Source organism: Micromys minutus (genome assembly GCF_963924665.1).
Source record: "Micromys minutus genome assembly, chromosome: 22".
In the NCBI taxonomy this organism is placed as follows: Eukaryota; Metazoa; Chordata; class Mammalia; order Rodentia; family Muridae; genus Micromys; species Micromys minutus.
The window spans coordinates 17,497,687-17,517,012 of record NC_137957.1 but is presented as its reverse complement, the minus strand read 5'-3'; the positions used below and the strand labels follow the sequence as shown (position 1 = coordinate 17,517,012).

General features: G+C 44.0%; 1 protein-coding gene across 1 annotated transcript in view; it reads left to right on the top strand.

The window, feature by feature from the left end:
* Positions 1–19,326, top strand: part of PTPRB (protein tyrosine phosphatase receptor type B) — an 80,734-nt gene that overhangs the window by 30,816 nt on the left and 30,592 nt on the right. Inside the window, exons 10-19 of the mRNA XM_080935753.1 lie at positions 1,621–1,884; positions 2,423–2,686; positions 3,534–3,797; positions 4,229–4,498; positions 7,396–7,659; positions 9,634–9,897; positions 11,189–11,470; positions 13,307–13,585; positions 14,107–14,256; positions 17,008–17,251. Coding sequence (XP_080791879.1) covers positions 1,621–1,884; positions 2,423–2,686; positions 3,534–3,797; positions 4,229–4,498; positions 7,396–7,659; positions 9,634–9,897; positions 11,189–11,470; positions 13,307–13,585; positions 14,107–14,256; positions 17,008–17,251 — 2,545 coding nt within the window. The remainder of the gene's footprint in view (positions 1–1,620; positions 1,885–2,422; positions 2,687–3,533; positions 3,798–4,228; positions 4,499–7,395; positions 7,660–9,633; positions 9,898–11,188; positions 11,471–13,306; positions 13,586–14,106; positions 14,257–17,007; positions 17,252–19,326) is intronic.

Sequence of the window (19,326 nt, the reverse complement as noted above, 5' to 3'; positions counted from 1 at the left end):
TTTCCTGCTCACGGAGAAGGAGAAACATCAACCATGGAGCCATTCCTTTATATATCTACTAGAAGGAGCCTCGGGTTTACAAAATACCATTAGTCATAATTTTTGCTTCAAAAAGGCACGTAGCAATCGACACTTTAGTTTTTCTAGGCATCTAGCTAGTAATTTTTACAAATCTAAAATGGCATGAGAAACCGCTGCCTAAAATAAAAGCTAGCTAGGACTTTGACTATGATCTGTCTCCAGTCACATGGTGCAGGGCTGACTAATCCATCCCACGATAGGCAACATCTCCACTTGTCAGCCTCATCTCTTCCTCGCTTCGCTTGACTTACACACAGTCCTGCCGTAACAGGGTCTTCATTTTTCAGTTGTCTTAACATAAGAAGGCATTTTATGCACATAAGAAGTATGTGATCTTTCAGGGACTTGAATTTTCAAAGTTATCATTATGTTGAGTAGATTCACTCACAGTTCATCTTTTCATATTAAAAGCAAGAAACCCAAGTGTTTGTGTTTTGAGTTAATAAGAAATTAATAGGGAGAACTGTGTATGTAATATCTCATTGTGTATGTATAACAGTTTATTACCTGACCTCAGGGGAAGGACATGAAGAACACACCCCGTGTCTGTTTTCTATGTTGCCAAAGGAATGCAGAATATCATTGCATTGAGGTCTGAATTTGAGTTTCTTTGGTGACTAGTGACTCAGAACATCTCTTTATATGTGTACTCATACATGTTTATATATATGCACTTATACATGTTTATATATTTATCCATACATGTTTAAATATGTACTCATACATGCTTATATGTGCACTCATACATGTTTATATATGTACTTATACATGTTTATATATTTATCCATACATGCTTAAATATGTACTCATACATGCTTGTATGTACACTCATACATGTTTATATATATGTTTATATATGTACTTATACATGTTTATATATGTACTCATACATTTTATATGAGTATCCATACATGTTATATATGCACTCATACATGTTTATATATGTACTCATACATGTTTATATGTGTGTTCATACATGTTTGCCTTTTTCCATTTTCCTTTCGGGATTTTTCTTTCTTTTATTGATAACTTGAGCAGCAAAGTATCCTGTGATTATTAATATCTGTGTCATCTTTCCTATTAGGTGTTATTATGGTTAATGTTAGATCTTATAAGATACATCTGTTTGTCATTTGTTAGATTACAATACATTCATTGGGTTTTTTTTTTTTTCAAAAGATCATTTTAAGTAACATAACCATCTTTCCTCTTCCTGGTGTATAGGTCTGAGATTTATCTTTTAAATGCATAGGATAAAAGCTAGCATCTTGGGCCAGAGCGATGGCTCAGCAGTTAAGAGCACTGACTGTTCTTCTAAGAGGTCCTGAGTTCAATTCCCAGCAACCACATGGTGGCTCACAACCATCTGCAGTGGAATCTGATGCCCTCTTCTGGTGCGTCTGAGGACAGCAGCCGTGTGCTCACACACATAAAACAAATGAATAAATCTTTTTTAAAAAAATACAAAAACTTTGCATATTGTCATGTGTGGTAACTGCTCTCCCAGAGTCACTAACGCTTTACTTGTTCTCTTTCCAGTGCCTGACAAGGTCCAGGGAATCAGTGTTAGCAACTCTGCCAGAAGTGACTACTTAAAGGTGTCCTGGGTGCATGCCACTGGAGACTTTGACCACTATGAAGTCACCATCAAAAACAGAGACAGCTTCATTCAAACCAAAAGCATCCCCAAGTCAGAAAATGAGTGTGTATTTGTTCAGCTCATCCCTGGGCGACTTTACAGCATCACTGTCACCACAAAGAGTGGACAATATGAAGCCAGCGAACAGGGGACGGGGAGAACGAGTAAGTGGGGGTGGGGGTGGAGAACAGGTGGGTAACTGGACTTGAAGACCATTGAGTACATACATGCAAACCCTGAGTTTTCTGTCTCCTGATTAGTTGCTTATGGTCCCAACAACTCTCACCTAGGGCTTACATCATCCAGCCAAGCAAGAACATACAATTACAGGACGTTCATTGGTAGATAAAAACAAGTACAGTGAGGGAGGAAGGGAAACCAGCGTTTCATTTTTCTTCTCTGTCTTCTTGCATCGAGGCAGCAAAGTTCTCGTCGACATCTTGTTTTGTCTTCTGATTGAGGTCATAACTCATTTTATAATTATATCCTCCCAACATGTAGCATGTGAGATTTATGTCAGAGAAAAGAGACACAATCATGATTTAAGGAGCTCCTTTCGATTTTTCTTGTTTAATTATGCATGAAGTAGCTCAAGGTTTGGGGGGGGGGGTTGTTTGGCAGTCCCTTGAGAGTGATTTATAGATTGTGTAGGTAAACTTGACCAGGCTCCTTCCTGAAATATCTTCTCCTTTCTCTCTGTAGTCCCAGAGCCGGTGAAGAACCTCACACTTCTCAACAGGAGTACGGAGGATCTCCATGTGACTTGGTCAAAAGCCAATGGTGATGTTGACCAGTACGAGGTCCAGCTGCTCTTCAATGACATGAAAGTCTTTCCTCCTGTTTACCTGGTGAACACAGCAACCGAGTATCAGTTCACTGCACTCACACCGGGGCGCCATTACAAAGTCCTCGTCCTGACCATCAGTGGTGATGTACAGCAGTCAGTCTTCATCGAAGGCCTCACAGGTAAACTGAAGTACTTTCTTAAGCCCGGGCAGGCACAGTGATGTGCTTAAGAGGTTTGATAGTGCAAGTGTTTGGATTAAGACTTGGACAGATGAGAGACTTCAAGAAGCAGAAAGTTGTCCTGACCGTGATAGTGGCATTGCCAAGGAAGGATCAATAAAAGTCCCTTAATAAAAGTACACAGAGGTGGCAAGGGACCTTTCAGAGAAAGAACACCGAAGGGACATGCCTAGCTGGAGCTTCTGGGGCACATGGGTTATATTAAATATTTGATACATGACTCTTCTGATGGAGAGTCAGTTCTTTGGATTCTTTTAGGAGCTGTTACAATGACTTAGTAATGCAAGTTGACAGCTTCTTGGGGGCATCCATACAGCAGAGCATCTCTGCCCAGTCTACCCAACCCTAAGACTTATCCCTATCATCTACATTGACATTTTTTCTTATGAAGAAATATATGGAGTTTCCCTATTATCATATAGCAAGAAAACAAAAGAGAGAGAGAGAGAGAGAGAGAGAAAACCAAGGCTTGGCTAGAAACAGTCTAACCAGCTCTCAATGGCTATCCATGTATTATACATACTGTTTTCATTTCTTTGTTGACTCTGAATTTCCTCCGTTTGACTTCTCTTTGGGTGGAAGAGTTAGAAAAAAAGCTAGGCGATCTTTTTTCACATGAAACCTTTCAGTAAGTGTTAAAACGTTCAAAAGCATGACCTTGGGATCCACTAGGGATGGAACCCAAGGTCTTACTGATGGGCAAGTGCTATAGCACTGAGAAACTTTAGTTGAGCATTCTCACAATTCATTTCCCACGTGATGACTTGATGTTCCTTTTCCCTTTCAGTTCCCAGCACTGTCAAAAATATTCACATTTCTGCCAACGGAGCCACAGATAGGCTGATGGTCACCTGGAGCCCTGGTGGTGGAGATGTTGACTCCTATGTGGTGACTGCATTCAGACAGAATGAGAAGGTTGACTCTCAGACTATTCCCAAGCATGTGTCAGAGCACATTTTCCACAGGCTAGAGGCTGGAGCCAAGTACAGGATTGCCATCGTTTCTATCAGTGGGTCCCTGAGAAACCAGATCGATGCACTTGGGCAGACAGGTGAGCACATCACTGGTGAAGACCCGGATGATAGAGCGTTCCACAGCTCTCTGCAGGGGAACAGCAAAGAGGCTTAGCTAGCTGATAAAAATCTAATTTTCAGCTACCTAAGTATGTGCCTTTCATGGCAGTTTCAAGAGCATTTCTCATCTTTGCTTTCTATGTTTTTGTCTTAGTAGAGATTTTTTTTAAAGTATTAATTAGATATGATTGGGGAAAATGTATACTTGCTAAAGGGTGCTTCAAATTTTATTTATAGGCAGAAGTCTTCATAACTATGCACTTTTCAAGATTCCATTTTTTTCAAAATTAACTTTAGGGAAGAAAAGTATAGTTGTGCACTATGATTTTAGAGAATTTTTCCTCAGTTGAGTACTTTGCCCCAAGTGGTTGAGCCTGAGGGTTTTTTTGCTTCTCTTGTTTCTTTGAAGTTCCAGCATCTGTCCAGGGCGTCGTTGCAGACAATGCATACAGCAGTAACTCCTTAACAGTGAGTTGGCAGAAAGCCCTTGGCGTGGCAGAAAGATACGATATCCTGCTTCTAAATGAGAATGGGATTCTTTTAAGCAACACGTCAGAGCCAGCTACCGCAAAACAGCACAAATTTGAAGATCTAACACCAGGCAAGAAATACAAGATGCAGATCCTAACTGTCAGCGGAGGCCTCTTCAGTAAAGAAGCCCAGGCCGAAGGCCGAACAGGTAACGCAACTTCCTGTCTTAGACCAGCTATGTCCTTTGTCTACCAGGGAGTAGACATGCTAAGGTGAGAGAGAGGCCGTGTCGGCAGAAGATGCATTGCTCTTGTCACAGTAGTCAAATTCATCCTGACTTCACACTCCCACCTGGGTCAGCCAGCCCACATAGGTGTCAGCCCACAGTATAGTTCTAATTTGTCACTAAAATCGGCACTAGTATCTGACTAAGGCTGAAGCTGACTTTGTTATAGATATGACCATTTGAAACAGTGCAGATGTGTTAGCATATAGTCCTCAAAGTTAGAAAGTGTGACAGCTCAATACCCCCGTATAGGGGAATGCCACAGTGGGGGGGATGGGAGGGAGGGGGTAGGCGAGGGAACACTCTCATAGAGCCAGGGGGAGGGGGGATGAGATAGGTGGATTCCAGAGGGAAAACAGGAAAGGGGATAACATTTGAAATGTAAGTAAAGAAAATATCCAATAAAAAAATTTTAAGAAAAAAAAAAAAGAAAAACTGAAGTTCAAAATAAGATGTCAGGTTACCACCTGACAACATATTTTACATGTTTTATAACATATGTAAACACATTTTCTAGGTTCTTCGGAGAGAAATCTATCCCTTGTCTTTCTCACATCCCTTGGCTCATAGTGTGGTCTAGTAATGATGTCATTTCAACCTCTATATCTGCCTTTCTGATTTTCTGCTCTCTCCAACTTTTGAGGACGCTTGTGCCAGGACTTCAAGTGAGCCCAACACAGCAGTGGCCACTTGCCTTGCTCTTCCACCAGCTATACAAGGGCCTACCTCAACCTAGGGGAGCCAGTCCTGACATTTTCTGCCTCTAGTTCTCTGCTGCTTCCCCATCAATGGTCAGTCACCTGTGACCCCCTAAAACTGGCCAGGAAGACCTCAAATCAGCTCTTCTCAAACCATCCCAAAATCTGAAGCAGAAAGAATTTGTCCAAGATCATTTTGCAAGAGTAGCGCTACTTTGATACCAAAGCCAGATGAGGGTACAATAAAGAGAGAGTCTTATAGAGGAATATCCCTAATGAGTATAGGCATGGAACTTCTTAGCAGAACATTGGCAATTCTAACTGAACCATGTGCATATGAGAACATTCACTGTAGTTGAGAGGGTTTTCCCGCTGGATGCTAAGATAGTTCAACATATGCAAATCTGTGGTTAGTGTCTTCATAACATTAAAAAAAAAAAAAATAGGCATCCGGGACCATTCAAACATCCTCATGATTTAAAAAAAAAAAAAAGTGAACAACTATCTAGAGCAGAGGTTCTCAATCTTCCTAAAGCTCTGGCTAGCCAAGAGCCTGCTATGTAGACCAGAATGGCTTCAAACCGTGGGCAATAGCCCTCTTACCACAGCCTCCTAAGAACTGAGATTTCAAGCATGTACCACCATGCCTGGCAGAGAGTTCTCACAGAATTCATATGGCTAATAAACTTATGGCAGAAAGAAATGCTCAGCTTTACCAGCCATCTGGGAAAAATGCTGCTCAAAACTCCAATGCAAATCCCCAATCTATGCCATGTTTAAAATGATTTGGGTTTTTCCTTATTTTTCTTTCTTATACCCTTAAGTCCAGTTTCTACTGCCATTAGCTTTTCCCTGTCTGTCCATCTGCTCTTCTTCTCCTGAAATCTAATACTCACATGTGAGGCCTCAGTGAGCACTCAGAGATGATGACCTTTTGATCTTTAATTTAATTGGCATCAGAAAGAAAAAAAACAAACAAACATGGTTGCACATAAATCCAAGTTATGTCTTAGATCTTGGCTGGCTAGAGCTCTGTAGAAAAAAATCCCACCTGGGAACAAAAACAAGCACACAATAAACCCTCACACAAAAGCCAACCACATCCAACTACCCCTAAAGAACTCTCCCATGAAGAACTCTCTAATAATCATAATTTGTATCTGTCTTAGATCTGTGTCTAAAAAGTATCGGTGATGGTAATTTCCCATCATCCTTTCTTGTTCTTTTGTGGCCATTTTTAAACTATGCATTGCAGCATCGGTAATTTACAAACATCCTGTTTCTTTACTTTTGGGGCTCCAAGTTTTCGTTGTTTGCAGACAGAGAGTAAGATTTATTGATGGGTGTTCAAAGACAAAAGGATCTCACAGCAGAAACCCTCACAAGTAATGGGCTTAACACTTGTCCTGAACACAGTGTATGGGCCTGTTCTTGACCCCACAACTACCGGGGATGAACAGCTTCTCAGCCACCATACGTATCTTCAGACAACAGGCCTTAAACTTAATGAAACTCTGCTTCTTTGAAATGTAGATCTGCTGCTAGTGGTAAAATGTGTGATCATGGCTCTCTGTTCCCATTCACATGCTCCTTGTTCTGCAGTATAGTACACAGAGACCAAGATCTAGCAATATAAACTATGGCTGTGGTGCCCTAAGGCAGTGGTCCCCAGCCTTCCTGATGCTCTATGACCCTTTAATACAATATTTTTGCTGCTACTTCAAAATTGCAATTTTGCTACTGTTGTGAATGATAATGTAAACATTTCATATTCAGGATATCTGATCTGTGACTCCTTTTGGGGAGGGGGGCTCACAACCCACAGGCTGAGAACCACTACCCTAAGTCTTCCCAAAAGCACATAAATATCTGTCTGGGTCACAGAGAGACCTGTAAAAATCAGAGCCAAAAACATCAGCTGGGAGGGGCTGTCACCGAGGTCTTATAGGGGAAACCCATACTAGGAGGCTGCTGTTTGTTTCCATCTATTGGAAGTCAGCATGTGTTAAAGGCAGGGATAATATGTTTGGGGTTGAATGTGCCCACCAACGTGTTGATCCTGGGACATGTCAGGAACATGGCAAAATGCTGACCCATTCTCTTATTCCTTGACTCTTTCAGTCCCAGCAGCTGTCACCAATCTGAGGATCACAGAGAACTCCAGTAGACACCTGTCCTTCAGCTGGACCGCTTCAGAGGGTGAACTCAGCTGGTACAACATCTTTCTATACAACCCAGACAGAACTCTTCAGGAACGAGCTCAAGTTGACCCTCTAGTCCAGAGCTTCTCTTTCCAGAACTTGCTACAAGGCCGAATGTACAAGATGGTGATTGTTACTCACAGTGGGGAGCTGTCCAATGAGTCCTTTATATTCGGCAGAACAGGTGAGGTCCAGACCCAAACAGTAATGGATTGCAAGGGAGATGTCACAGTATCCACCGGCTCCACCTTGATTTTGCTTCCTTCCCAATTCTGTCCAGAGCAGAACTTTATATGAATGTGTAACCTTGAAACTTTGACCCTAACTCAGACTAGATATGAATTGTATCTACTTCTTCTAATAACTTCTGTTCCTTTGGCTCTATTTAGTTATCTGGTGGGGTTCGTGAAAACTTAACCCAATTCTTCTACTTGCCAGTGAACTATTCAAAATAAGGTTGTAAACTATCATGGCTCTAGTCAAAGTGTGCCCAGCAACTTTCTACAAGGAATAATAGATTGAGGTCAGGGCAGGTTCACAGAAGGTCAACTACAAATCATACACACACACACACACACACACACACACACACACACAAATGCATGTATGCATGCTCACACTGACCACTGTGTGTTGGAAACAGCTCTAGCTAAAATGAACACGATTTCCAGGAAAACAGGATACAAAAATCTCTCTGGGCTGTAAATAAGTTGAATTTTTCCAGCTTAGTCATTTGACAATTGCTTTTCAGTGGTTTGAGGTGCCAAGTACATGACTCCTGGAAAATGGAAATGACCAAGAAAGATAAGCTCCTGACCTTAGAGAGCCCCATGATAGAGGAGAGAAGAGGGTTGTTATCTTAGGGTTTCCATTGCTGAGAGGAGACACCATGACCAAGACAACTCTAATAAGGGACAACATTTACTTGGGACTGGCTCACAGGTTCAGTTTAGTCCATTAGCATCATAGCGGGTAGTATGGCAGCCTCCAGGCAGACATGGTGCTGGAGAAGGAGCTGAGAGTTCTGGCATCTTGATCAGAAGTCAGCCGGGAGATTGACTCTTCTGCACTGGAAGGAGCTTCAAAGCCCACCCCCACAGTGACACACTCCCTCCAACAAGGCCACACCTCTTAACAGTACCACTCTCCACTGACTAAGGATATTCAAGCCACCTCAGTTGGGATAGAAGATTTTAAAAGAGATGACTTTGAAACACCTTAAATTTCATGAAATGAGCAGGTCCAGATCATGGCTTAAAAGAACAGGGTATTACTTCAAACAGAGGACATTTCAGCCAAGACCAGAAGTGGGGAGGAGTATTAAGAACTTTCACTAAGGACATTTGATGGAAAGTGTCTACTTGTCCACCAAAGGAACTGAAAAAGAGGCATGACAAGCTCCGAGCACAAGCAGCATTGCCAAGATCTTACAACTGTGTATCACTAGACTAGGTCAGGAAAACTTGAAACATCAGTAAACAGAAAATGGAAGATATCCATATGCATGGTGGTACATGCCCGCAACCCCAACACTCAGAAGGCTGCAGAGGGAGCGGAGTGAGTTTAAGGATTTTAAGGATGTGAACTACAAAGAAAGATTCCATATCAGAGGGGGGAAGAAGAGTCCCCAACAAATCCTCATTATCCAAAGAATACCGGCTTAAATAAATACCCATGGAACAGGTAGTGTCGTGACTGGTTCATATCATCTCATAGTAGAAGGGACTCTGAATGCTTCTCTTCCTAAATGGAGGTTATACCCATTCAGACTTTGACAAGAAAGAAAATGCTGTATCCGAGGCCCTAAAGGCAAAGGGGGCAGTGAAGACACTCGGGGTGGCTACGGCATTGTAGCTGGCAGACAGGACAGTCAGGCTAGGAGAAGGTGAAACCCTTTTCTGGGTGTTCTAGAAGCTACTACTGCCTGGCATGAATAAGCGATGACTATCCCATTACGGAGAATTGCCTGCTTTGACTGGTTTTAGTTTGTGTCCATTGCTGCCCCAGTGAGCCCAACGTGAGCAGTCTGAACCACCAGCAAGAATGCGTCCACCGTGCACGCAGCTGAATCGTGTGCCCAGCACAGTTTAGATTCTCTCCTGCAGGTCACAGGGGTGTGTGCCTGTCTTGTTCTCAGTGTGTGTCTCTCTCCTTTCAGTCCCGGCTGCCGTGAACCATCTCAAAGGATCCAATCGGAACACGACAGACAGCCTTTGGTTCAGCTGGAGTCCGGCCTCCGGGGACTTTGACTTCTATGAGCTGATTCTCTACAATCCCAATGGCACGAAGAAGGAGAACTGGAAAGAAAAGGAGGTGACAGAGTGGCGTTTTCAAGGTCTCGTGCCTGGAAGGAAATACACCCTGTATGTGGTGACTCACAGTGGGGACCTCAGCAATAAAGTCACAGGGGAGGGCAGAACAGGTAAGAAGCATGGTCAAGTGTTGGTAAGAAGTGACTTCTAAGGATGTATCTCAATTATGATCTTAATGGCAAGATGGTTCAGGGGATAAAGCACTTGATTCTCAAGCATTAGGAGCTAAGTTTAAATCCCCAGGACCCAAATCAGGTGGATCATGGGAGCATGTCTGTAATGTAATGCTGCCTGAGGCATGATGGGAGTTGGGGACATGGGAAGCTTGTGAGCCAGCCAGACTGGCACACACAGGGGCAGACAACAAAGAGACTTTGCCTCAGTCAAGGAAAAATGCAAAGACTGATACCCAAGGTTGTTGTCCTCCGACCTTCACATGTGCACCGTGGGATGTAAACATGCTCATGCCCTCCCTCCCTCCCTCCCTCCCTCCCTCCCTCCTGCCCCCTTCTCCCCTGCCCCCCCTCCCCCCTTCTGTCTCCATTTCTCTATCTCTCTCTGTCTCTCTCTCTCACACACACACACACAAACACACACACGTGGGGGGAGTGCATATTCTCACATATAATGCACACACACAATGATAAGATATGCTTTTGCTTTGTGGGGCTGGAGAGATGGCTCAGCGGTTAAGAGCACTGACTGCTCTTCCAGAGGTCCTGAGTTCAAATCCCAGCAACCACATGGTGGCTCACAACCATCTGTAATGGGATCTGATGTCCTCTTCTGGTGTGTCTAAAGACAGCTACAGTGTACTTATATACACACATCAATAAATCTTCAAAAACAAAAAGATATGCTTTGTGTAAGAGGCACTAGGTTCTTAATTTTGCACTGTCACTCGAATATCATGGTGTCTCTCAGCCTGTCTTCATCTCTGAAGAGTGAGGCTAATGATACATACACTCCATCACTGAGTTGCTACAGACTAGTCTCTCCTATATGCTGTTACACCCTGGGTGCACACAGATATATCCATGTCCCACCTTGGAGCCGGTCTACAGGATTACCTAAAACTAGATAGAACTGTCTCTGAACCACAGCCCTACTGCTTCTAAATGTGGTGGAATATTTTCCTATGCACATAACCCATTCGGGGCACATTTATGCACAGTAGCACCCTGGTTAAAACAAAACAACAACAACAACAAAACCCTATGGCTATGAGATATGGGATAGTGCCTTATAGTAGTTACTATAAGAGAAAGTACCCACATCTATAATGTTATCATGCGATCTCTCTGCACATTAAAGTAGATCTGATGCCAGTCAGTGTTCTGACTCTACTATGTCACAAATCTGATCGTGTGACTTTTTTTTTCCATTCTATTATATGCATAGCCCCAAGTCCTCCCAGTCTTTTATCATTCGCTGATGTCGCGAACACTTCCTTGGCCATCACCTGGAAGGGACCCCCAGACTGGACAGACTACAATGACTTTGAGCTGCAGTGGCTCCCTGGGGATGCGCTTACTGTCTTCAACCCCTACAGCAGCAGAAAATCGGAAGGGCGCATCGTGTATGGACTTCGCCCAGGGAGGTCCTACCAGTTCACTGTCAAGACTGTGAGCGGAGATGCCTGGAAAACCTACAGCAAACCAATTTCTGGGTCTGTGAGGACAAGTACGGCTTGTTTCTCTTATCTTGGGTTCCAGACGGGATGAGAGGTGTTATACCAACGGGGTCGGGTTGGATCCATGATTTAGTTTGAGAGGGCGGGACTTGGTAGGATTGAGGTATACACCTCCTTTGGTTTTTCTCATTCCTTCAGCTAACAACAATACTCAGCAGAAGAAGTGATCTCTGTCCCCATGGAGCTCGGGTGGGATGTAGTAATGTGACAGTTGTATTTGTGGTGTGAAGGGGAGGTGTCACTGAGTTCATGTCAGAGGCATGTGACCTGAAACCAAGGAGGCTTCCTGAAAGAAGCAGCGTATAAATTCAAACCTAGAGAGAAGGAGCCTTCAGCAGGCAGAGGTGGGACAAGAAATGGAGAACACATAGAGAATATAAAACACTGAAAGGCCACAAAAATGTGGCAACGGAGGAGCAGAAGGAATCTAGCTGGGCCGGTGTCAAGAGAGTCTCATCCACATACGACATTTGCTGGGCTGGCAATGTGAGGACCTTCGCTCAAAGTCAGGCGGCCCCGTAGCCGCAGAGGCACCGCAGGCCTAAGTCCCATTTTGGAAAATTACCGAGTAGGCAGCAGAGAATACAGGGATAGGTTCTATCCAGGCTTCTGGAGGAGAGACTGGAGAAAGGTGATGGCTGTTAGCAGGCGGAGGGGCCACGAGCCACTAACGGTCATTGCATCCTCGGCAGAGTTCAAATGTATTGAGTAATGACTATGCCAGCCAGGGTTGCCAGTGGCTGTCTGTATTTCCACTATTCCGCCATTGCAATATGAAGGAGAGTATAGATTTCCTCTTGTGCAGGTGGGCTGTAGAGGTAGGAAGCCATTTATCCGAAAGCGCTGGAAAAGGCGTTGCTTTCAGGCTGGAGGCTCTTCCCTTCTGCCCACCCGGCTCTGATTGCTCACGTGCTATTCTGGGTTGACAGTGCTGAAGAGAGAAGCCATGGTCTTCCACATGCTAAGCAAGCGCAAAACTACCTAGCTATATCCCCGGTTGCATTTTTAAATCATTCTTTCTCATTTACTTATCCACTTATTTACTTTTGTGTGGGCTCTCATGAGTGTTCATGTGTGTGCACAGTATAGGGAAGTCAGGGGACAACTTGTAGAAGTCATTTGTCTTTTTGTTATCGTGTGGATTCCGGGGATTGAACTCTGGCCATTAAACTTGGTGGCAAGTACCTTTACCTGTTGAGACATCTCATTGGTCCCACTTAATGTTAGATGGATTTTTTTTTTTTTATTTGCTGGTTGGTTAGTTGGTTTTGGTTGGTTGGTTGATTAATTGGTTAGTTGGTTGGTTGGTTTTGGTTGGTTGGTTGGTTGGTTTTGGTTGGTTGGTTTTGGTTGGTTGGTTGGTTTTGGTTGGTTGGTTGGTTGATTGGTTAGTTGGTTGGTTGGTTGGTTTTGGTTGGTTGGTTGGTTGATTGATTAGTTGGTTGGTTGGTTGATTGTTTGTTTGTTTGTTTGGTTGGTTGGTTGGTTGGTTGGTTGGTTTTTCAAGACAGTAGCCCTGGCTTTCCTGGAACTCGCTCTACAGACCACTCTGGTTTCAAACTCTCAGATCCACTTGCCTCAGCCTCCTGAGCGCTGGGATTAAAGACGTGCACCACCTCAGCCCGACTTAAATTTTCTTTATTCATCATGCAGTCTAGCAGCCAGAAGTTTTCCATGACAATTCTTAAAAATATATTTTTCTCCAGAAAGTAATTCAAGAAGTCATGGGAACTGTCCATTTACACCTCAGACAGTTATCTCCAAAGGTGCTGGAGGAAATGTCTTCCACACAGCTGAACTGTGTCTCTTCCTGCTTGTTCCCCCAGAGCCAGACAAGATACAAAACCTGCATTGCCGCCCTCAGAACTCGACAGCCATTGCCTGCTCTTGGATACCGCCTGACTCCGACTTTGATGGCTACAGCATCGAATGCCGAAAAATGGATACCCAAGAAATCGAGTTTTCCAAAAAACTGGAGAAAGAAAAATCACTGCTCAATATCATGATGTTAGTGCCTCATAAGAGGTACCTGGTGTCCATCAAGGTGCAGTCGGCCGGCATGACCAGCGAGGTGGTTGAAGACAGCACCATCACCATGATAGACCGTAAGTGTTCCCAAAGGTTCACATAGGACCCTGGCACACGGGGTAGAGGGCTTCGAATCTCTCGGCCATTTCCACCCATCCCATTCGCTTGCACACAGTCCATGCGAACCCAGCCTGTCTTGTTATTACTTGGGGAAGAAGATCAAATGTCTCCAGGAAAATGGGGAACTTTCTCTAGGGGAACGTTTTGCATTAACAAACGTGCCAGTGTTAAAGCACCGGAGTGAGTCAGGATTTAAGTGCATCACCTTGCCTGATCTAGTTAATCAGGAGTCGGTGGAGCTTATGTTTGATGCCACAACTCGAGGAGACGGTGCAGAGGAGATGCCCCTTTCGTTACACTTTATGTGCCACTGGCAAATTGTTTCTTCTGCCTACTTCTGTTCAGGAGAGGAGGAAGATTTCTCCGGGGAGGCTGTAACCACACACTCCCTAGATCACAGAGGCCAAGGTGACTACAGACCTGTTGGGGAGGAGAAAGCACCCCGTGACCCTTCCTGCCACCTCCCCCTCTTTTGCAGGCCCTCCTCCACCGCCTCCACACATCCGTGTGAATGAGAAGGATGTGCTGATCAGCAAATCTTCCATCAACTTTACTGTCAACTGCAGCTGGTTCAGCGACACCAATGGAGCTGTGAAGTACTTCGCCGTGGTGGTGAGGGAGGCTGGCGGTATGTAATGGTGACCTGATACTTCGGCGTGGTGGTGAGGGAGGCTGGCGGTATGTAATGGTGACCTGATGAACGCCACGACACAGAGATGACTCCTTAGAGGTCGTGAGAGGGCTCCTTCGATGAGCAAGTTCGAAGAGCAGAAATTACATTTTTTAATACTCAGTTCTGCCTCGGCTATTACATACAGGGAGATAGTCACGAGAGCAACTCCTCTGGCAATGAACCCTGCTTACTTTAGGCAAGATGATTAATCAAAGGGAGATTAATAAAAATAACAGGTACAATAACTATTGAGCCGAACAGAGTTGCCCACACTTACAAGTCCCATGCTTAAGAAGCTGAGACAGGAGGACTACCAGGAGTTCAAGAGCATCCTATACATCCTATCTACAAAGATCATTTCTTTTCTGAGCCCTTACTCTTTCCCAAGCACAACTGGAGATACATGAATATCCTCTAGGCTACCCATTAATTTTGTTTCCTCTCTTTCTCTTTTTTAAATTCTGCCAGTAAGTAGCAAATATCACAATACCTCGTATCTCCCGGACATACTCCCAAACTCTGCATCAGTTCATACAAATTCCCTAAAGCTTGCGAGACAGAAAAGACGTTCATTAGGAGCACCATTGCTTTACAGAGGTCATTTTTCTGAGTTCTGTTCACTTCACCTTGCCGTTGCTTGTTTGTGGATGACAGGATTTATTTTTTGTGTTGTTGTTGTATTTGTCCGTTTGGTTTGTTTTTTTTATGTCACTTGGTCTGGTGTTTCCCTCACTTTGTAGCCCATGCTAACCTCAAGCTCATGATTCTCTTGCCTTAGTTTCTCCCTAGCATTGGGATCATAGACCTGTAATCACCCTACCCATCTCTTAATTTTTAACAGTGAATTTCATTGTGCCGTTTTTGTGGGAAGTGCAGGGATTACCCAGTTTCCACAGACTGGTCAAATGCTTGCAATAACTGTCACCCCATTGTACACAACTGAATTGTGACGTTAGAGTTTATTATCAATATGTTCTGTCAAAGCTCATGTAAGAGGTGTTGCCTTGGAGTTTTGTATATTCAAGTATGTATTTGCTGTTAAGGAAAGCCTTACCTGCTAAGTCTCCAGAAGGGCTGCCAACATGCAGAGGGATATCTGGCTAGTTCATCCTCCTTATGTTTCTCAGAATTATTTAAGGTACTATATACACATGAATTTCCCTACGTATCTCTGACAAGTTTTGAGCCACATTTTGGGTAAGGGGGAATTGTTAAACATGGCAACCACTGGGACAATTTCTAGGCTAAATGATATTTTGGTTTCAGTGGGTATTTAACAGTCTGCATGGTTTTTACATCCTATTTAGTTGTACTAAATTGGTTATGCATAATTAATTAAATAATTTCAAGGGTCAATGATGCATCTCCGGTTTCCTCACAACCTGGAATTGGTGATAAATTTGTGAGCCGTGAATAGACTTTAATTAGGCAGCAATGGAGATAGTGCATTTCCACATGCAACTAGGGCAGCAACCAAAAATTTCACACCGGCAGAGAAGCTGCCCTGTGCTCTATAGCCAGGTAGGTTTCTGTTATTGCCATCCATAGAGTTGAGCGATGGCCCCTTGGCACCCAATGATAGCAATCCTCCTGTTTACACTCACCCTAAATGCAATATTCATTTCCAACTATTGCCAACAAAATAATGTCTCTGTTTTAGTAAAGGTCAGTTAACAACAAAACCCAGCTGACCGCAGGTCCCCTGTCATCTGGGGCTTAGCTAGACGGGTCCAAACAGGGCTCTTCTAGCTAAAGAGTCTGACAGAAGACATGTAAAAGGGGGGACCCAGAGAACCTTTGAAAAGTGCTTCAGTCGGGTTTCAGTAGGGTCCTTAGGAAGAACAGAGAGAAGTAAAAATGAACCAAACGTCTCTGTCTAGAGCCTTTCTAAAATGGGGGCTCAGAATATAACATCAGAAGGACCCCAGTTATTGAAATTAATCTCTTCTGGTCAATTCCCTCTCTACCCACAAGGCCCCGTATCTTCCCCAGATACAGATAAATAAAATGCCAATAAATCAGAAAATGTTCTTCTAAAATATACTCACCGTGAGCAGATCTGACAGAACATAGTCCAAGATGCTGAAATAAGCACACTTTTGAAGGACATTGGAGACAGAACTCAATCTCTATACTATTTTCCTTATTGTACTATTTTTCCCTTTAGGGAACATTAGAACTAATTCACAGCGCCTAAACACACAGCAGGGTGTTCTAGGAAGTGCTCAGAGTGAACAGACACATTTGTGTTCAAGATAACAGAAGGGCAAGAAGACTCTGAATATGCACGTCCTTAGGGGACAACCTTGGGAGTAGATTTTTCTTCTCTCTTCCCAGTCCCCTGGGCCATTTGAGTTTCTGCAATAGCAGTGAGTTTGAGGAGGAAAAAGGGATTATTAAGTAGCCTCACTCTCTTGGTTAACATCATCTGGAGCTGTGGCACATGCTATCCTTTGGTGTGATTGGCTGATCTGATATTCTAGAAAACAGTTTGGGCACATGTGTAATTGTGAAATTATTTCCATGTATTTTAGATGTATTGGTAGCATCTGTTGAGATCAAAGAATCTGTGTTATTGGATGACTGAAGAGAATAGATGAGCATGTAGCCTTAGTAACCACACTCAATTGACAGATACACGCATGTACACACACACACACACACACACACACACACACACCTTTAACTGTGAGTTTTCTCCTGCAGGCATGGATGAGTTGAAACCAGAACAGCAGCATCCTCTCCCTTCCTACCTGGAGTACAGGCACAATGCCTCCATCCGTGTCTACCAGACCAATTATTTTGCCAGCAAATGTGCCGAAAGTCCCGACAGCGGTTCTAAAAGTTTTAGCATTAAGCTTGGAGCAGAGATGGATAGCCTTGGTGGCAAATGTGATCCAAGTCAGCAAAAATTCTGCGATGGGCCACTGAAGCCACACACTGCTTACAGGTGAGATACATCGCTGTCGTTTGCTAGGGAGACATAGGGCATTATGAGGTATTCAGCCTTCTGCGTCCTTGCTGCACATGAGCTCCTGTAGATTAATGGCCTGTGCTTCAAGAGTACTATGTATTATAGAGAGTAATTTATAAAAGTTGGGCTCCTGCCTCCATTCATAAGTAATGTGCAAAGAAGGCTTTCAACGTTGTACAAAAGTTCCAATTCATTGTGTGACGTGCTGGGGGACTTTTAATACATCGGATTTTTTTGTTGTTTTGTTTGTTTGTTTGTTTGTTTTTTAATCCTGCAACTGCTTTAGCATTTGCCAAGTGATTCACGATGCTCACTGGTGTGAAGTCTTCAAAGAGACTGAGTTTGGGGAGACCCAAACAGTATGAAGCACTAGCATACACTTACAGTGAGACTGAAATTACACCTACTCTCTGAGGTGTGTGAACACGAGAGTGCTCTGTGGTCCAGGCAGAACTGGGAAGGGAGCCCTGAATGGATGGAAACACCTGTTTCTCCCTCTCAGGGGGCAGATGAATGGACCGGCTGTTTGCTCTTGGTCCCCAGAAAGCACAGCTGCAGCCAGCATCAGGAATGTGTGGAGCTCTTACTCTCCATTGCATTTCAAAAGCAAATAGAGGCACCCCAAATGGCATCCTCAAGAGAAAAGAAACCAAAGCTCCTGTCTTGGGTGATAAGACCACAGACACCCAATGTTCCCCCTCAGGGAATGAACACTCCATGTTGGAAACAGTAGCAAATCTGATAATCCAGTCCACATGACGAAGCCAGGCAGGTTCCCTGTGAGCCAGTGTGCATCCTGGTTGGTGGGGGTCATGGTCTTGCTGACTCTTACATATCTTGAGTGCCACTTCTGGGACCAAGTAGAAATTTTTTTTTCCTGCCAATTTCCAAAGGAGACTGAATCATCATACCTAAGAGAGTTCTTTGTAATACACACACACACACACACACACACACACAAAACACACACACACACACACACACACACACACCAGCAAAGGCAAGCAGATGGTTTCCCTAAAATGGAAGACTGTTTTGGGCAAGACCTCCATTGACCCTTTACAAGCTTGCTATTCCCTCTAGTAATCTACGCTTCAGAAAAAAAGCCCATGAGGTTATAGAAGGAAACATAGTTATTAGAAATGACCAGAAGCCTAACCAAGATCAGAAACCAGGACCCTTCAACCCTCTGTAAGACTCAAGAGAGTCCTCGGTTTCTTGGTTACTTGGCTTCAAAGCGACTGAGCAAAGTCCCCCTGGAAACTCTCCTCCCATAAAAGTAAATGGCTGGGGATGTGCCTGTTCTAAGCCAATGCCCTTTAGCACAGGCCCTTGTGTTGTGCTGACCCCCACCCATAACATTAATTCATTGCTACTTCATACTGCAATTTTGCCACTGTTACAAACTGCAATGGGAGCACCTGTGTTTTTCTGATGATCTTTCTGGGATCATGACCTACAGGTAGAGAAGGAGACGACATGACTGTACAGTCCCCCTCTTTGGCCATAGAACTACAGGGTCTGCTTGGGGCAAGTACTGGGCCCTACAATATCAAGTTTGGCTTTTCCGTTTTAACGGGTGCTTATTAATACCTGTTGTGAACTTCAGCAATCATGGGACGTAACACATATCAAGCTAATTCCCTGCAAAGATCTTTAAGCTCAGCCTATGAGTCCTTTCCCCCACTAAATCAACAGCAGTCACACTTTAACCTAAGGGGAGTTTTCTCTTTAGGGTACGTGACCTGCTGGTGCCACCACCCCGCACTGGGGGAGCATTGTAAGTCAAAGCAAAGGCTTCTTTAACATAAGCACGGGGGTATCGTGAAAGTCCATCTGATCGTAACATGGCTGGAGAAAGCATGGCTTGGTGGAAGAAGCCTCTCGTGGCTACTGAGTAACATAGTAAAAGCTGAGGGGGCTGGCTCTGTGAGGCGCTCGCCAGGCAAGCAGGAAGACCTCAGGTTGATCCCAGCAGTTACACATAAGCCAGACAGCGTGGTGCACAGGATCCCCGAGCTGGAAAAACATGGAGATAAGAAGAAATCTAT